The sequence below is a fragment of the Kogia breviceps genome, chromosome 5 (genome assembly GCF_026419965.1).
Source record: "Kogia breviceps isolate mKogBre1 chromosome 5, mKogBre1 haplotype 1, whole genome shotgun sequence".
Classification (NCBI taxonomy): domain Eukaryota; kingdom Metazoa; phylum Chordata; class Mammalia; order Artiodactyla; family Physeteridae; genus Kogia; species Kogia breviceps.
The window spans coordinates 118,345,463-118,365,824 of NC_081314.1; the positions used below are offsets into that span (position 1 = coordinate 118,345,463).

At 37.9% G+C, this 20,362-nt stretch overlaps 1 protein-coding gene across 15 annotated transcripts in view; it reads left to right on the top strand.

The window, feature by feature from the left end:
- ROBO1 (roundabout guidance receptor 1) overlaps positions 1-20,362 on the top strand; it is a 1,123,100-nt gene that overhangs the window by 1,088,698 nt on the left and 14,040 nt on the right. For 8 of the 15 annotated variants that reach the window (XM_067034895.1, XM_067034896.1, XM_067034887.1 and 5 more), the window contains 2 exons: positions 6,102-6,508; positions 9,351-9,503. In XM_067034895.1, the coding sequence (XP_066890996.1) occupies positions 6,102-6,508; positions 9,351-9,503 (560 nt within the window). Of the gene's footprint in view, positions 1-1,364; positions 1,428-6,101; positions 6,509-9,350; positions 9,504-20,362 lie in introns of all 15 variants that reach the window. The other 7 variants (XM_067034889.1, XM_067034892.1, XM_067034891.1 and 4 more) reach the window with 1 other exon arrangement.

Below are 20,362 nucleotides of genomic sequence, written 5' to 3' on the forward strand. Positions count from 1 at the left end.
CTAATACGAAGTAGATGAAAGCCCATTAAACAAAAAACTATTACTGCTCTTTTATGCTGAAGGTATATTCTACATGTTTACCATAGAAATTTTTGAAAACACAGATAAACAAAATGAAAATACAAAAGTACCAATGATCTATGTTGTCAGAAATTGTCACCATTAAGAACTCAGTAAAGAGCTTTTCCGTTCTCCTTCTCTACATGTACTCACACTGCTTTGAATTTGTGATATGCCAATATAATTTTATAAGGTATTTTTTTTCACTGAACTTTTCCATGCCAGTTACAGTTGATATACTCACGTTAAACAAATGTATACTGTAATTTATTTAAACAGTTCCTTAATATTGGTCATTTAAGTCATGTCTACCTTTTTGATACTATATATAATGCTGTAATTCCCATCTCTAAGTCTTTGAGTCAAGCCTCTTCTCAAACCTTTAACCTATTTGGATGCCTACGCCGTCAGTGGATGACTTCTGTTTCTCATCACCCTGCCACTCCCCTAATGATGTGCTCATTAAAGATAGACAGGTATTTCTCTACAGATTTCATTCTAGAGAATCAGCCCTTTATATCCAAGTACCTGTTCCTGCAGATTTTTACTGCTTGAATATCACTCAGAGCAATACATGTATCTCCAGCCATAAAGGCACTTCCCCACTTCCTACAGCCATATTCTCTTGCCTGTATTACTGTAATGGTCCATAAGTGATCTTTGTTGCCTTTAGCCTTGCCCTTTCTTCAATCTAATCTAATCTTCTTGCTGCAGAGGCATTTTCCTAAAATGCAACACTGATCAAGTCTCTCCATTGCTTAAAAATCTCTCAATGACTTCTCATTTCCCTTAGAACAAAGGCAAGATTCCTTAATGGAGCAATCAAGGCCCTTTGTGACCTGACCACTGCATGCCTTCCTTTGCCTACCCATTGCCACTCCCCTCCTCACTATTCCTGTTGCCTTCACTCAAAGTTTCTTCCAGTTCCTGGAATGACCAGTGCTCTTGCTCTTGGGTGGCCTCAGCCTGCAGCGGCTTGAAGAGGATTTTGGTTCCCCGGGACTGAAGTCAGGCCGCAGTGGTGAGAATGCTGAATCCTAGCCACTAGACCGCCAGGGACCAGTGGCCAATGGCAAGGCCAGTGACAAGTAAATTTCCACAAAGACACGGAAAGTAGTGAAACAAGTAAAGTGTTTATTAGGGGGAAAAAGAGTACGTGTGAATGGGCACACACAGGCAGGCTCAGAGAGAGAGTTGCACCCTCGTGGTAGTTTGAATCTCTTACATGGGGCATTTCTTCCGGGTTTCCTTTGGCCAATCATCTTGCTTTGCCTGGCTCTGAGTCAGTATTTGATTTATTTCAGGGTCCTCCCATGTGTGCGTACGCATCTCTTAGCCAAGATGGATTCCAGCGAAGAGGCCTGTGGGTAGGTTGACATCACTTACTACGGGGTGGCGCCCCCCTCCATTTTTGTCCTTCAAGGAGCCTTTTTGTGTCTGTGTAGTCGAGAAGGTCTCCTTGACTTGGAGAATGAGGACTATATGGTCTCTTTATCTCTCATCTGGGAAGGGCTCAGCTTCATCTTGGTGTGTCTGTCCACAGGGGACATCAGCTGGGGGCCCGTCTATCTCCTGCCTCACTCTCACCCACTTTGAGGTCTTACCACTTGCCTTCTCATCTTCCTGGGACACCATTATCCCCTCTCTTTTTTGGAGCTAACACTTACATATCCTTTAGATCCAAGATTAAATGGCAGATGCTCTCATTAGAATCTTTCCCTGATGTCCCAGCTCTGAGATCGGAGCCAATTCTATGTGTTCCCACCGTGCCTTGGATATCTGCTGTCATGGAGCTTTGTGAATACTGCATTATCATTGCATATTTGATTGTCTCCTCCGCCAGGCAAGGAACATATCAATTTTATTTAGCTGAATTTCTAGCATAGTCCCTAAGTTCCTGTTTCTATTGCTGCCTACAAATTACACTAAAACGTAATCACCTAAAACCATTTTGTTTTACTCACAATTCCATGAGTCAGGAATTCTGGAAGGATTCACCTGGGCGATTCATCGCAACCCACATGGCTTCCTCTGGTCTTTGGGGCTGTGAGATCAACTTTGAAGTGAGTTTCTTCACTTACATGCCTGACGTTTCAGTGCTCCGTGACCTCTCTGTCTCCTCATGGAGTCTTATCCTCCAGGGGCTCTCCACCACAGCCCAGGCTTCTCATAACATGGCGATCTCAGCGGAGTGGCACTTCTTACGTGGCAGGGAAAGGAAGTTGCCAGGCCAGTTAAGAGCTACACTCAGAACGGGCACAGTCTCACTTCTGCCACATTCTATGGTCAGAGCAGTCACAGGGTCCACCCAGATTCAGGAACTTAGAACTAAACTCCTTCTCTCGATGGGGGGGATGGCAACTTCTCATCCCAGAAGAGCATTGTGGATGGAAGATATTGTTATGGGCATCTTTGCAAAATACAGTCTGCCACGGACTGATAACATAGTTAGCTTTATGAAGTATGAGTGTCTTAAAATGGAATCCTTCCATGTCTTAAAGTATAAACCGTAAACCATTCCCTAAGCCCTTGTCTTTGTGACCCCTTTGGTCTCAGAACGTAAAAGTTCCTTCACCATAGTACACAGCCAGTGTTTAAAGAATGAATACATTTTTTACTTTTATGTTTATTGATTAGGGGCATTATAAATAGTGTAATGTTATATGAATAAGAAATGACTGAGCTAAAACCATTATAACTTTGCAATATTTAACTAGATATGTATTTCATACTTGCATTATTATGGATATTGCAATTTTGGCATTCTAATTAGCTTCTGAGATATTCCATTTTTTTTGTCCAAAACTAGATAAACTAGGTGACCAGCATAATAGGAATCTTCTCTCTTTTCAGACAATAACTATGAAAATAATAAAATTAAATGTATTTACATATACTGTTTTCAAAAGTGTCTGGTGCTATTGAGTTTACTGTAGTTGATATTTAGTGAAAAAAAAAATCTCTTGAAAAGTAAAAGTAATTTTTATGTATGGAGCAGGAAATTTATAGATATTTTATTACTGTCGATGAACTGGAACAGGAAATTTATAGATATTTTATTACTGTAGATGAACTGAGTGTAATATAATTGGAAGGAAAAGAAAGAAGACCAAGAAAAATTAAATATTTTGTCTGTTTACAAACCAGTTAATGGTTAATTATACAAAGTATTGAAACTATACCAGTTTTAGAAAAAAAATCTCAAAGGTATGTATTTTCCCCCTTCCATCTTTTGCCTGGTAAATGCTATGTGCTAAACTATATAAATACCTGCTTTCATAAATTAATGGAATTTTTCCCTTCTTCTCTTGAACATGCTTATGAAGGCATCATTTTTGCTGGAGCCTAGAGTGCTGTGATTAGCAGCCATATAGTTGTACATTATTTCAGAAGACATTGAAACCCCTCAGGGGGAAAAATTGAGAGGGTTGAGGTTCATTTGTGGCAAGTCCCACTTGAGTGCAGCATCTTGAAATAGCTTTTTGTTTTCAAATAGAATATATTACATATTTCAAACCGTACAGGTTTGTCACACGTTCCCTGGGCTTGCCTTATTTACAGATGGTTTGAATAAATTTTTCTGTCTTTCCTCAGCATTTGTACAAGGTGGTAGTAGTTAAAAGCCAGCCCTCATTTAACATGAAGATGTTTTTGCTTCACAGAATGTGAATTATCCAAAGACAACAATGCTAGCATCCTTCCATTGTGAAGTTGGCTGTCTGACATCCCTTCACTGATGGTCAAAATAGTCCCTTTTGTGCTAAAAAGTCTTACATGTATTTTAAAAAGAAGTTTCTTGTATGTTGAATGTGCCTGCTGACAAAGCCTGTAAATTGACTTTTAAGTATGGTATTTTATAACAATGCAAATTAAATAAAGGTTTTCATCCTGTGTGTGTAACGCACTCCATATTGAAACAATTATCCATTTTAATCTCTTAAATAACTTCAGCTTTGGCATATTCTTCATGTTTCTTCTAGTGCCACACACAGATGCATTAGAAACGACCCAGAAATGAAAAATAACACATTATACTGAAGAACTGTGTACCTGTATATATATTACATATGTATATATATATGTGTGTATGTGTGTATATATGTGTGTAATAACACCATTCTTAGAGGAAAGGCCATGGCCTTGGAAATGGAATGTGGGATTCAATTCTAAATTTGATACATACTAGTTGTGGGAACTTTGGCAAGGTCCTTCATTTCAATGGCCTCTGAATTTCAATCTCCTCATCTGTTAAAATAATAATTAAATAAGTAGCCTGGAAAGTTGTTGAGAAAATTAAATGAGTTAACATTGTAAAATACTTAGCTGAAAAGTAGGTGCTCAATAAATTAGTTAACTGTAGTATTTTAGTAATCATTCATTTTTAATGCTTTCCATTTGTGTTAATAAAACATGTTTATTGAAGTGTCTCAATTCATTGGGCTAAAAAGCGCAACACTTTTTTCTTCGAACAACTGTCATGCCACCCTAACCACTGTACTATATTGAACTTCCGTTTCCTTCTGTATAGCAGCTCCCTAAGTTAGATCTTGACCAGATCCTATATGGTTTTTTTGGTTTGCTTTCTTTTAATTTAAGACCTGGTCCTGTTAATTTAAAACCATAATCATGCATTTCCAGATTTTTTGCAGATTGCACATGCCTGTGGCCATGGGGCATGGGGTGGCATGGGCGTGTTCTGATTTTAATCACTTCCTTCCTCGCTCTTCCCAGTGCATTCTCCCAAGTGCTAAGGCAAGGAAAAGGGTACATAAAAAGAGCAAAGTAGATGAGGATCCGGTCTTCTCTTTGGTTAGCCCGACTGACTGTTCTGTCTCATCTTGCTCTATCTCTTGGCATTCTCCAGACTTGGGAATAGCTTATTTCCACAAACCTTGCTTTCCACTAATGTCCAAACGCTCTCTACCTTCTCAGTCATCTTATATTCACTGTGTGTGATGGTGTTGGAGGGCAGGAGGACTGCTTTTCATTGATGTTCCCCAGATCTGTGGAGAGATGGTTGAAACCAGTTACTGGTAACTGTGAACTTAAATTGTAGGATACTGCTTTATTTTGTCTTGAACTTTGGCACTTAACTTCCAGAGCATCAAGAAAAATACCTGTAAGCATTTTGTTAAAGAGGTGGAATAATGGTAAAAGCAATATACTTGCAAATAGCTAATAATCTTTATAAGTAAGTAATTTGGAGAAAAACTGCTCTTGGCTCTTAGACCTTTTTTTTTTTTTTTTTTTTTTTTTTTTTGTGGTACGCGGGCCTCTCACTGTTGTGGCCTCTCCCGTTGTGGAGCACAGGCTCCGGATGCACAGGCTCAGCGGCCATGGCTCACGGGCCTAGCTGCTCCGCGGCGTGTGGGATCTTCCCAGACTGGGGCACGAACCCGTGTCCCCTGCATCGGCAGGCGGATTCTCAACCACTGCGCCACCAGGGAAGCCCTTCTTAGACCTTTTTAATAGACTAAAATCTAAAGGAAATTGTGTCATATGCTCAATGCATAATTTTTTAATCCTATAAAATTCTACTCTCTGTAGTCAAAATGAATGAGTCCATTTTCTTATAATGGTGGGAGTGGCAATGAAGGAAAGGGAAAGGAACATGTTTATATGTTTATGGCGCAGCCTGTTTCAGGACTGATGTCTGCTGTCTTTGGTTATAATAAGCTGTCAATAATATTCCATACACTTTAGGACAAATACATAGGTGACAATTTTGAAATAGGTATTACCTACCCCTGTTTTAACTGAACATAATCCAAAAGATAAAACGTAAGGAGACTTACAGATAGATGAGTATATTTCTATTAAGCTTGAATCAAAAGGTAGCCCAGCGTGCTTAAAAGTACCTCTGGTTTTGAGGTAAATTTCTTACAACTCAGAATAAAACCTACACATGCTCTGATTTCCCGTTGTTTTTCCTGAACAAATTAGCTCCGCGGAAGCAAAGACTTGTGAGTTTCTTGGTTAATTTATGCTTTTGTGTCCTAAGTAATGAGCTAAGCCATACCCGTTTATTCATTTTCCTGCAGACGGCAGCCGGTGAGCCCTCCTCCACCTCCACGGCCGATTTCCCCACCCCATACTTACGGCTACATTTCAGGACCCCTCGTCTCAGATATGGATACGGATGCGCCAGAAGAGGAAGAAGACGAAGCCGACATGGAAGTAGCCAAGATGCAGACCAGAAGGCTTTTGTTACGCGGGCTTGAGCAGACCCCTGCCTCCAGTGTTGGGGACCTGGAAAGCTCTGTCACTGGGTCCATGATCAATGGCTGGGGCTCAGCCTCAGAGGAGGACAACATTTCCAGCGGACGCTCCAGTGTTAGTTCTTCTGACGGCTCCTTTTTCACAGATGCCGATTTTGCCCAGGCGGTGGCAGCAGCAGCAGAGTACGCTGGTCTGAAAGTGGCAAGGCGCCAAATGCAGGATGCTGCTGGTAAGTCGTCCGCTTTTCTCCAAGCTGGAAAAGAAAATTCGATGTGCATTTGTCAGTTGCTGATTATCTTCATAATCTTATGTCCTATATGAAATGCAACTATTATTACTCTTTTTTGGGGGGCTGCCTAAGGAAACCAAGGTCCAAGATGATGATGTAGCTTGCTTATTCCCTTTTTCATAACAGGCTTTTTAAATCTATTTTATTTTTATTTAATAAATCCTATGTAATGTGAGTGAAGCTACCTGAAAAGTCTTCATTTTTAAGATAGTCTTAGCAAATATATGTACAATTTCTTTTGGAATGTATATGGTCAATTAAATGAGGTTTTTGCTATATGTTTTTAAGATGTAAAAAAGTCACCAAAATAAAATTCATTGAGGAAGTTCTCTCATCCCATTTAATGAGTAAGTGTCTAGGAGAAATAGATAAATGTCCGGAGGGGACACTCAACTGTTGGAAACTGGGCTATTTCTCCTTAACCCCCATTCTCTTCATGCCCTCTCAATTAGAACACTCATTTAATTGAGAAGATATAAAAATGTTTGTAATATACACACATTTTCAAGCATAAGTATGTTCCACACTTAAAGTATACATTGTTAATCTAAAAATTTGGAGAGCAAGTTAATCCAAACGCTTATATATTTTTTTCCATCTATTTTCCCTTTTCATTGCCAGTAGCCTGTTTTTAATTACTGTATATCCATTCTTATGTTTTAACCCATTTTCACTTATCTCCCACTCCCAACTCTGTTCAGAAAGTAAATAATATGAGAAAGAAAAAAATTTTAATTTAAATCATACACTTATCACATGATTTTCATTTCTGTAGAATGGAATATGTACATATATACATTCATATACATGTTGAGTGTATGTGTATATTTCTGGTAACCAAGAAAATATGAATAGAATAAAAATAATGTGGTCAACAAGAGAGCTATTTCTGAGAAAGACGATCTCAACAAATCAATAATTGCTATTTTGTTGTTTTATTTTTCTTAGTTTAATAAACTATCACATTGGTAGTTTTCCATGTTCTCTTCAGATATTGGATTGGTCATTATTTCTTACCAGTGTAGAATATATTCAGAGAAAATTTAACTCACATCATAAAGTTTTCTTTTCCTATATATTATTTAACAAGAATGTGTTGCAGGAAAAAAAAAAGTCTAATATCTCTCAAACTATTATCATAGAATACATACTTATTTCAGCCAGCCCTATACTTTATGATATTCGACCAAATTTCCTTTTTCTCTCCTAGTTGCTTCTGGGTATAATAAAATAAGTATGCAAACATATCTATCGTTCCTAATAAATAAATAACATTTAACTTTATATATAGCTTTTGTTTCTCCTTATTTTTTAATCTTCTGTAAAAAAAAAAAAAGTAAGTGAAATTAAGCATCTCAAACTACTGCTTTCAGATAGCATTAAGCGTGTGTTTCAGTTCATTAAATCAACAAGACATAGAAATAATGTTGAAAATGCATCTGTGAACGACCTTATGCCTCAGGGTCTATGAGCAGTAGATGGCCTTACACAATAGAATGAGTAATGGGTTCAGTCTCAGCCCTAATTCTCTCTTTTCATGGATATGTAACTTTAATTGTAATAGTCTCCATCATAGCTAAAAAGAGTTTGGTTTAATATTTTATTGTATTGTAATTTAGTGGCTCTTCTGGTTTTCGTTTGGTTCATAATTATAATGAACTAAACAGGCATTGGACTCTGCCCATTAAAATGTTCTTTTCAGGAAAGGGTGCTGCTTATCATATGACTTGAAGTTAATATGAATGAATAATCCAATCACATTGCTTCTCACTTGGCCGCATTAATGTCTTTTACTTAACATGCTTCTGTTAGCACATTTAAATGTGTTGATTTTACTATATGTGGCTTCTTCTGTTTATAGCCAAAACACATATTGTCTAGGTCTCTCTGAGGTTTCTTGTAGTACAACAGAAAGTTCTGGCTTTGAATCTGTGGAATTTCAAGGAACCAAAGTAACAAAGGTCAAGTGTAGGGCCAATAGATCTCTACTGCCATTATGGATTAAATATTTTGTGCTGTTGTAATATGTCTCTGTAAGAAAAAGCCAAGGAATTGGAGAGCACCGCAGTGCACCATGTCTGATTAGCAGATTCATTTATCACCTGTGAATATTGTCCCTCTAAAATCAAATAACCGAAAACAACTACCTATACCATCACCAAAAAACATAAAAGTCTCTGGAGGGGTCACTTTAAATATCCATAACCAGCAAATAAATACCTTGTGAGAGAAAAGGGGTGTGAGTAATTTTTGGCAGGTCTAAATATGTGAGCTAGCTTAATTCCAGGCCACCTTAAGAGAAAATACCTGAGAATGTATTAAGATATTAGGGATCTGTCTTCAAAGAATAGCACAAACATATTTTATTAAAATAAGGGCTGTATTTTGTACTGTTCCTTCCTAGAACATGAATTTCTTAAGGGCTCTGGCTATTCCTTTTGAGAAAGCAACAGACATTGGATATATTATGTAAAAATTTAATTAACATTTTTGTTTAACCATAACACTTTAGTGAAGGTAGATGCAACAGTCAAAATGCTTTTCTTTAATAAACAGGTATCATGGTTTAAAAAAAAGAGCCTGAAAATGCTTTTAGGGTATTTTTTCCAGTGGATAGCTCAAGCAGAATAAGAAGAATCCTACTGTTTACTAGAATAGTTCATTTAAGCTTTTTTTTTTTTTTAAATTAGGGATGTTTATAGTTTTAGTGTTTTATTTTGATTATTAGTGTTAAATTAAATTAAGCTTTATTGGTGAGTTTGGCTCTGATTTTTTTCCTCAGGCCGCCGACATTTTCATGCACCCCAGTGTCCTAGACCCACAAGTCCTGTTTCCACAGACAGCAACATGAGTGCTGCGGTAGTGCAGAAGGCCAGACCAGCCAAGAAACAAAAACATCAGCCAGGACATCTGCGCAGAGAAGCCTACACAGATGGTAAGTCCATTGAAATGGATGGAAACATCTATGAATCTCTCCTCTTTACCCTGGCTCTCTAGGACTTGAAAATGCATCCACTGACATTAGAAATTACATTAAAAATTCATTAAACAGTAAGCCTCATATTACTTATAGGAATGATCGACTTCCATATCTTGTCAGGCATCTCAAATCCCTGAAGTTTTCTAGTAAGTAGGTTATTTAAGAAAGTAAAACAATGTATAATACTTTTAATATTCTTAAAAGGTTATTATATAGTCTTAAACAAATAGACATTATTGTAGTTGAAGTAATGGCATAGGGTTAACCTTCATCAGATTCACTGATAACTCTTCCGAAATGTCCTCACTTTTTTTTCCTGGGGAGTTTTGCATTCAAATAGAAGACAATAAGCTCATTTGAACATAAATCCTAACTATAGTGATGTTATGAACAGTTAGTCTGTGCCCCCAAAGGCAAATCGAATCATCTTCCTTCATGCCTTCACATACAGTATCCACTCTCACTGAAGAAGTAAGGCTTGTATCCTCCTGGGAGCACAGGAGAATACCACAAACATTGTAATGTTGTGTAGAGAAAGCCTTTAATGAAAGAGCCTCAGGTGGCCCGGCATTTATTAAACTGCCACCTTCTCATTTTATAAAACAACCCCAAGGGCTTTGTTGGAAATTCACGTAAGATAAATTCTCTCAGACTCACCCATCTTGTCAAATTTGCTGAATCTGCTAAAGGGTTGGGGGGAGAAGATTGTCACAGGCGCTGTTCCCCACCTCCTGGTCCTCTCAACCACAACCTGATAGAACCTTCATTACCAGTCAGCAATGTTTCACAAAGGGCATCATTTTCCATTACCATATGAAAGACTAATGTTATAGATCCTTATCCAAGGTTACAAGGAAGGTTTTCTGAGGCACTTCTCTGATTCCTGCCACTTGACAGAAAAAAATTAATACAAAGCTCACAGCATGATGAGCATAAGTAATTTTGCAATGAGTGGCTGTCCATGCTATTATCTATACTTTATTCGGAGTATTTTCTCTCACTAGCATCTATCTGATATTAGACTACATTAAATACTGACATGACACAGCACACCTGGGCCTCCTGGATCCTGCCCAGGACTCTTTTGTCAGCAAAACTGAGCTGTCAGAATATCATCTGGTTTTGAAGTGTTATTATAGTGGCTTTGTGCATGTTTCCCTCTGTGAAGGGACAAACACTAGGTGTAAGTCCCCAAACTCTATCAGCAGTTTTACATTTATGGGATCCCTATAATGGCATTTTACAAGTTTTATAGCTCTTCTATCAGTTTTTATTATCTAGGAGAGAGTGCTCCTAACAGAAAACTGGTCAAACATCAAACCATGATGTAAATACATCTAGGTTGAATACATCAGGGAAAAATTCTAGCCTAAAGGTTTGTGTAGCTCTTTCTACCTCTTATTTATTCTTGTTTCAGGGGGTTTCTGGCATTGAGTGATGCTTTTAAAAATGCTTTAAAGCTAACACGGTATTGTGAAGCAATTATATTTCAATTAAAAAAAATGCTTTAAATAATGTAAACATGCCAGTTAAAGGGCATAGTGTTGCAGTTACAGATTACACTGTGCTTGAAAATTGTGATCTATATTTATTGCCCCACGTTCTATAGTACTTATTTCCGTGTGTTTAATAATTAAACATAAATTCTAACTAATCTCTGAATAAAAGCTATTAAATTGAATGATGAAGCAACCAAGTTATTTTTTAAGTTAATTTCAGAAATACCAAAGAAATATGTTAAAATATTTGAAAGCGAAAAAGTTAATAAGAAATATTATTTAAATTTCTAAATGTTCATTTCACAAGTGATTATGCAGAGTAGTCATAATATATACCACAATGTAGAAGCCAGTAATTATTTTCTCTAAGTCACAGAAATAGACAAAATTGAGATACAACTAAAGCTGTTTTTTAAATACTAGCTTTACCTTCCTTTCAGCATTTTGATAACCAACTGTCTTTTAGTTATGTTTGCTGTACTAACAAGTCTTGAATTTAATTCTGGATGCTTTCTGATTTGGTAACGAAAAAAATAACAAAGCTATGTGTTATTTTATACATTTCCATAATGCATATCGATCAACCAAAATCATTTAAATGCAGATACTTCTTAATGCACCAAATAAAAGAAATGCACATACTCTTGATAGTAGTGATTATAGCATGGAAACAAACATCATTTTATCAGAAATCATTTTCTCATTTTTTGCAAAAAATATTTACAGTTCATCCATGAGGAAACTCAATTGCAGATACAATTTGTACAGTTATTAAAGAGAGAAAGAGAGGAAAAGGAAAGAAAGAATTTAAAGAGCTGCCAATTTTAAAAATGAGAATTAAATATATTAGTAAGACCTGGAGGGTTCTTTCATTTTTGCTTTTTATGATTACAGTACATCAGCTATGATGGATGAGTTTGATTATTGTCAGTAGACTTCTTATGTGAGCTATTTTTCGTCTATGGTATGTCAATCGAGTGTGAAGCATCTTTACTTTGTAAATTTCGTTCAAATTATCAGTTTCCTTTGCAGAATTTTTGTAAACTCTATAAGGAGTGATAAAGAGTGGCTAGGTCTGAACTGATCAAGAGTAATTTGTGATGAGCCTTGTCAGTCAGCTCTGATTCGTTTTCTAGGGCTGTCCTAACAAAGTACCAGAAACTAGGTGACTTAAACAACAGAAATTTATTTCCTCCCAGTTCTGGAGGCTAGAAGTCCAAGATCACGGTGTAGGCAGGGTTGGTTTCTTCTGAAGCCTCTCTTCTTGGCTTGTAGATGACCACCTTCTCCCTGTGTCTTCACTTGGTCTTCCCTCAGTGAATGTATGTGCCCTCTTCTTATAACGGCACCAGTCAGGTTAGATTAGGGCCTACCCTAAGGACCTCATTTTAATTTAATTACCTCTTTAAAGACCCTGTCATCAAATACAAGTCACATTCTGAGGCACGGGGGATGAGGACTGCAACATATGAATTTCGGAGGGGACACAATTCAGCCCATAAGCCCCTAATCCATGGCACTGTGGCCATACCTTGTTTGCAGGTAAATGCTGGGTCTCATAAACACTCAGGGAGTACTCATTGCAAAGCAGAAGGCTGCATGCCATTGACACACTGACAGGCAGAATCCAACTCTTTATTTATTTCATATTTGCCGCTTCCAAGTTTAAGCCAGATGAAGGGTAGGATTAAAATATATGAATATTTATCAGTCAGACTTTTATCGAGTTAAAGCCAAGCATAAGTGCATTTCTAGTACCTTCTAATTGATTCTTTCCACCCCTTTTCAACCCCTCTGAAGCATTTACATACTTGATTTAAAAACCAAATCTACATTATTTCTCCAGCTCTACTTTTCATAAATTATAAATTCACCACCCTCTTTGGAATGATGCTGTTTTGACTTGATATATCATTAATTACAAGGTCTGGGAATTTAAGTAGTTAAGTAAATAGAGTGCTGGATCTCCATAGTGAGTTAATGCCGGCAGAATTGTCTCCATGTGTATGTTTTTATGTATTACTTTACATGCATTATATTGGTATTTAGACAGTCTTGTATAAAGAATGGTGTTTATATGATTGTATGAAGGAAGAGTCTATATATATATATGAGTTCCATAATCCCATTTGTTAAACCCAATTTTAGCTATTAGGGGTATGAATTGGATGAAAGTACTATTTATCACTTTATGAAATACAGAATTGTTCATACTATGATAATCCCTGGTTTGACTCAGGGATTTTACAATACCTAAAAAAGAATTTATTGGGTAATCGGTTTATATTAAGAAATTACGCCCACCAGCATTCCCCTCTGTCACTTATATACGGTGGCAATTATATGCAGGAAGTTAGAACTCTTAAAATTATCATTGGATTCTCTTCTCTTTTTCTACCCATATTATAGATACAGGTATATCTATATACCTATATAGAGCATCCAGTAATAGATTTTATCTCTAGAGTTATAGATTCCCAAGGCTTTGTATGATCTTATGATAGTGGTAATCATCAGCATTGCGATCCAATAAGTCCAGACATTTTATGAATTGATGATAGTGGCAGTCATCAGCTTCCTGATAAGCTGTGTTTGCAATCAGCTTGAGTCTGTAGCAAGCAGATAGTGCAGAAATGAGCCTGCAGTCACTCATTCGCTCTGCTTCCAGGTATGTTCTGAATTAGGCTTTTCTCCTCCTCACATTGTCAGTCCCAGGCTCAGTCTGAACTTAGAACAGCTCAGCCTTGGGTCTCTTGGCTTTTTTTTTTTAACATCTTTATTGGAGTATAATTGCTTTACAATGGTGTGTTAGTTTCTGCTTTATAACAAAGTGAATCAGTTATACATATACATATGTTCCCATATCTCTTCCCTCTTGCATCTCCCTCCCTCCCACCCTCCCTGTCCCACCCCTCTAGGTGGTCACAAAGCACCGAGCTGATCTCCCTGTACTATGCGGCTGCTTCCCACTAGCTATCTATTTTACGTTTGGCACTGTATAAATGTCCATGCCACTCTCTCACTTGGTCACAGCTTACCCTTTCCCCTCCCCATATCCTCAAGTCCATTCTCTAGTAGCTCTGTGTCTTTATTCCCATCTTAGCCCTAGGTTCTTCATGGCATTAGTTTCCCTTAGATTCCATATATATGTGTTAGCATATGATATTTGTCTTTCTTTTTCTGACTTACTTCACTCTGTATGACAGACTGTAGGTCCATCCACCTCACTACAAATAACTCAATTTCATTTCTTTTTATGGCTGAGTAATATTCCATTGTATATATGTGCCACATCGTCTTTATCCATTCATCTGTCGATGGACACTTCAGTTGCTTCTATGTCCTGGCTATTGTAAAAAGTGCTGCAATGACCATTGTGGTACATGACTCTTTTTGAATTATGGTTTTCTCAGGGTATATGCCCAGTAGTGGGATTGCTGGGTCGTATGGTAGTTCTATTTGTAGTTTTTTAAGGAACCTCCATACTGTTCTCCATAGTGGCTGTATCAATTTACATTCCCACCAGCAGTGTAAGAGGGTTCCCTTTTCTCCACACCCTCTCCAGCATTTATTGTTTCTAGATTTTTTGATGATGGCCATTCATAATCATGTGAGATGATATCTCATAGTACTTTTGATTTGCATTTCTCTAATGATGAATGAGGTTGAGCATTCTTTCATGTGTTTGTTGGCTATCTGTACATCTTCTTTGGAGAAATGTCTATTTAAATCTTCTGCCCATTTTTGGATTGGGTTGTTTGTTTTTTTGTTATTGAGCTGCATGAGCTGCTTGTAAATTTTGGAGGTTAATCCTTTTTCAGTTGCTTCATTTGCAAATATTTTCTCCCATTCTGAGGATTGTCTTTTAGTCTTGTTTATGGTATCCTTTGCTGTACAAAAGCTTTTAAGTTTCATTAGGTCCCATTTGTTTATTTTTGTTTTCATTTCCATTTATCTAGGAGGTGGGTCAAAAACGATCTTGCTGTGATTTATGTCAGAGTGTTCTGCCTATGTTTTCCTCTAAGAGTTTGATAGTTTCTGGCCTTACATTTAGGTCTTTAATCCATTTTGAGTTTATTTTTGTGTATGGTGTTAGGGAGTGTTCTAATCTCATACTTTTACATGTAGCTGTCCAGTTTTCCCAGCACCACTTATTGAAGAGGCTGTCTGTCCTTTCTCCACTGTATCTTCCTGCCTCCTTTATCAAAGATAAGGTGACCATATGTGCGTGGGTTTATCTCTGGGCTTTCTATCCTGTTCCATTGATCTATATTTCTGTTTTTGTGCCAGTACCATACTGTCTTGATTACTGTAGCCTTGTAGTATAGTCTGAATTCAGGAAACCTGATTCCTCCAGCTCTGTTTTTCTTTCTCAGGATTCCTTTGGCTATTCAGGGTCTTTCGTGTTTCCATACAAATTGTGAAATTTTTTGTTTTAGTTCTGTGAAAAATGCCAGTGGTAGTTTGATAGGGATTGCATTGAATCTGCAGATTGCTTTGGGTAGTAGAGTCATTTTCAGAATGTTGATTCTTCCAATCCAAGAACATGGTGTATCTCTCCATCTATTTGTGTCATCTTTAATTTCTTTCTTCAGTGTCTTATAATTTTCTGCATACAGGTCTTTTATCTCCTTAGGTAGGTTTATTCCTAGATATTTTATTCTTTTTGTTGCAATGGTAAATGGGAGTGTTTTCTTAATTTCACTTTCAGATTTTTCATCATTAGTGTATAGAAATGCCGGAGATTACTGTGCATTAATTTTGTATCCTGCTACTTTACCAAATTCATTGATTAGCTCTAGTAGTTTTCTGGTAGCATCTTTAGGATTCTCTACGTATAGTATCATGTCATCTGCAAACAGTAACAGCTTTACTTCTTCTTTTCCGATTTGGATTCCTTTCATTTACTTTTCTTCTCTGATTGCTGTGGCTAAGACTTCCAAAACTATGTTGAATAAGAGTGGTGAGAGTGGGAAAACTTGTCTTGTTCCTGATCTTACTGGAAATGGTTTCAGATTTTCACCATTGAGGACGATGTTGGCTGTGAGTTTGTCATATATGGCCTTTATTATGTTGAGGAAAGTTCCCTCTATGCCTACTTCCTGCAGGGTTTTTATCATAAATGAGTGTTGAATTTTGTTGAAAGCTTTCTCTGCATCTGTTGAGATGATCATATGGTTTTTCTCCTTCAATTTGTTAATATGGTGTATCACGTTGATTGATTTGCATATATTGAAGAATCCTTGCATTCCTGGGATAAACCCCACTTGATCATGGTGTATGATCCTTTTAATGTGCTGTTGGATTCTGTTTGCTAGTATTTTGTTGCGGACCTTTGCATCTATGTTCATCAGTGATATTGGCCTGTAGTTCTCTTTCTTTGTGACATCCTTGTCTAGTTTTGGTATCAGGGTGATGGTGGCCTCATAGAATGAGTTTGGGAGTGTTCCTCCCTCTGCTATATTTTGGAAGAGTTTGAGAAGGATAGGTGTTAGCTCTTCTCTAAATGTTTAATAGAATTCGCCTGTGAAGCCATTTGGTCCTGGGCTTTTGTTTGTTGGAAGATTTTTAATCACAGTCTCAATTTCAGTGCTTGTGATTGTTTGTGCTTGTTCATATTTTCTATTTCTTCCTGATTCAGTCTTCGCAGGTTGTGCATTTCTAAGAATTTGTCCATTTCTTCCCGGTTGTCCATTTTATTGGCATAGAGTTGCTTGTAGTAATCTCTCATTATCTTTTGTATTTCTGCAGTGTCAGTTGTTACTTCTCCTTTTTCATTTCTAATTCTATTGATTTGAGTCTTCTCCCTTTTTTTCTTGATGAGTCTGGCTAATGGTTTATCAATTTTGTTTATCTTCTCAAAGAACCAGCTTTTAGTTGTATTGATCTTTGCTATTGTTTCCTTCATTTCTTTTTTCATTTATTTCTGATCTAATCTTTATGATTTGTTTCCTTCTGCTTACTTTGGGGTTTTTTTGTTCTTCTTTCTCTAATTGCTTTAGGTGCAAGGTTAGGTGTTTTTTTCGAGATGTTTCCTGTTTTTTAAGGTAGGATTGCATTGCTATAAACTTCCCTCTTAGAACTGCTTTTGCTGCATCCCATAGGATTTCAGTCATGGTGTCTCCATTGTCATTTGTTTCTAGGTATTTTTTGATTTCCTCTTTGATTTCTTCAGTGATCACTTCGTTATTAAGTACTGTATTGTTTAGCCTCCATGTGTTTGTATTTTTCACAGAGCTTTTCCTGTAATTGATATCCAGTCTCAAAGCGTTGTGGTCGGAAAATATACTTGATACCATTTCAATTTTCTTAAATTTACCAAGACTTGATTTGTGACCCAAGATATGATCTATCCTGGAGAATGTTCCATGAGCACTTGAGAAAAATGTGTATTCTGTTGTTTTTGGATGGAATGTCCTATAAATATCAATTAAGTCCATCTTGTGTAATGTATCATTTAAAGCTTGTGTTTCCTTATTTATTTTCATTTTGGCTGATCTGTCCATTGGTGATAGTGGGGTGTTAAAGTCCCCTACTATGAATGTGTTACTGTTGATTTCACGTTTTATGGCTGTTACCATTTGCCTTATTTATTGAGTTGCTCCTATGTTGGGTGCATAAATATTTACAATTGTTATATCTTCTTCTTGGATCGACCCCTTGATCATTATGTAGTGTCCTTGTCTCTTGTAATAGTCTTTATTTTTAAGTCTATTTTGTCTGATATGAGAATTGCTATTCCAGCTTTCTTCTGATTTCCATTTGCATGGAATATCTTTTTCCATTCCCTCACTTTCAGTCTGTATGTGTCCCTAGGTCTGAAGTGGGTCTCTTGTAGACAGCATATATATGGGTCTTGTTTTTGTATCCATTCAGCCAGTCTGTGTCTTTTGGTGGGAGCATTTAATCCATTTACATTTAAGGTAATTATCGATATGTATGTTCCTATTCCCATATTCTTAATTGTTTTGGGTTTGTTATTGTAGGTCTTTTTCTTCTCTTGTGTTTCTTGCCTAGAGAAGTTCCTTTAGCATTTGTTGTAAAGCTGGTTTGGTGGTGCTGAACTCTCTCAGCTTTTGCTTGTCTGTAAAGGTTTTAATTTCTCCATCAAATCTGAATGAGATCCTTGCTGGGTAGAGTAATCTTGGTTGTAGGTTTTTCTCCTTCATCACTTTAAATATGTCCTGCCACTGCCTTCTGGCTTGCAGTTTCTGCTGAAAGATCAGCTATTAACCTTATGGGGATTCCCTTGTATGTTGTTTGTTGTTTTTCCCTTGCTGCTTTTAATATGTTTTCTTTGTTTTTAATTTTTGATAGTTTGGTTAATACGTGTCTTGGCATGTTTCTCCTTGGAGTTATCCTGTATGGGACTCTCCGTGCTTCCTGGTCTTGATTATTTCCTTTCCCATATTAGGGAAGTTTTCAACTATAATATCTTCAAATATTTTCTCAGTCCCTTTCTTTTTCTCTTCTTCTTATGGGACCCCTATAATTTGAATGTTGGTGCGTTTAATGTTGTCCCAGCGGTCTCTGAGACTGTCCTCAGTTCTTTTCATTCTTTTTTCTTTATTCTGCTCTGCAGTAGTTATTTCCACTATTTTATCTTCCAGGTCACTTATCTGTTCTTCTGCCTCAGTTATTATGCTATTGATCCCTTCTAGAGTATTTTAAATTTCATTTATTGTGGTGTTCATCGTTGCTTGTTTCCTCTTTAGTTCTTCTAGGTCCTTGTTAAATGTTTCTTGCATTTTTTCTATTCTATTTCCAAGATTTTGTATCATCTTTACTATCATTATTCTGAATTCTTTTTCAGGTAGACTGCCTATTTCCTCTTCATTTGTTAGGTCTGGTGGGTTTTTATGTTGCTCTTTCATCTGCTCTGTGTTTTTCTGTCTTCTCATTTTGCTTATCTTACTGTGTTTGGGGTCTCCTTTTTGCAGGCTGCAGGTTCGTACTTCCTGTTGTTCTTGGTGTCTGTCCCCAGTGGCTAAGGTTGGTTCAGTGGGTTGTGTAGGCTTCCTGGTGGAGGGGACTGGTGCTTGTGTTCTGGTGGATGAGGCTGGATCTTGTCTTTCTGGTGGACAGGTCCACATCTGTTGGTGTGTTTTGGGGTGTCTGTGGCCTTATCTGCTAATGGGTGGGGTTGTGTTCCTGTCTTGCTAGTTGTTTGGCATAGGGTGTCTAGCACTGTAGCTTGCTGGTCATTAAGTGAAGCTGGGTGTTGGTGTTGAGATGGAGATTTCTGGGAGATTTTTGCTGTTTGATATTACATGGAGCTGGGAGGTCTCTTGTGGACCAGTGTCCTGAAGTTGGCTCTCCCATGTCACAGGCACAGCACTGGCTCCTGGCTGCAGCACCAAGAGCCTTTCATCCACACGGCTCAGAATAAAAGGTAGAAAAAGTAGAAAGAAAGAAAGAAAAGAAAGGAAGGAAGGAAGGAAGGAAGAGGATAAAATAAAATAAAGATAAAATAAAGTTATTAAAATAAAAAGTAATTAAGAAAAAAAATTTAAAGAAAAAAACAAAGAAAAGGACGTACAGAACCCTAGGACAAATGGTGAAAGCAAAGCTATACAGACAAAAGCTCACACAGAAGTATACACATACACACTCACAAAAAGAGGAAAAGGGGAAAAAATAATGTATCTTGCTCTCAAAGTCCCCCTCCTCAATTTGGGATGATTCGTTGTCTATTCAGGCATTCCACAGATGCAGGGTACAGCAAGTTGATTGTGGAGATTTAATCCGCTGCTTCTGAGGCTGCTGGGAGAGATTTCCCTTTCTCTTCTTTGTTCGCACAGCTCCCAGGGTTCAGCTTTGGATTTGGCTCCGCCTCTGTGTGTAGGTCGCTGGAGGGCGTCTGTTCTTCGCTCAGACAGGACGGGGTTTAAGGAGCAGCTAATTCGTGAGCTCTGGCTCACTCAGGCCGGGGGGAGGGAGGGATATGGATGCGGGGCGAGCCTGCGGCGGTAGAGGCCGGCGTGACGTTGCACCAGCCTGAGGCGCGCCGTGGGTTCTCCCGGGGAAGTTGTCCCTGGATGACGGGACCCTGGCCGTGGCAGGCTGCACAGGCTCCCAGGAGGGGAGGTGTGGATAGTGACCTGTGCTCGCAGACAGGCTTCTTGGTGGCGGCAGCAGCAGCCTTAGCGTCTCATGCCCGTCTTTGGGGTCAGCGCTGTTAGCCTCGGCTCGCGCCTGTCTCTGGAGCTCCTTTAAGTGGCGCGCTTAATCCCCTCTCCTCACGCACCAGGAAACAAAGAGAGAAGAAAATGTCTCTTGCCTCTTTGGCAGCTCCAGACTTCTCCCAGACTCCCT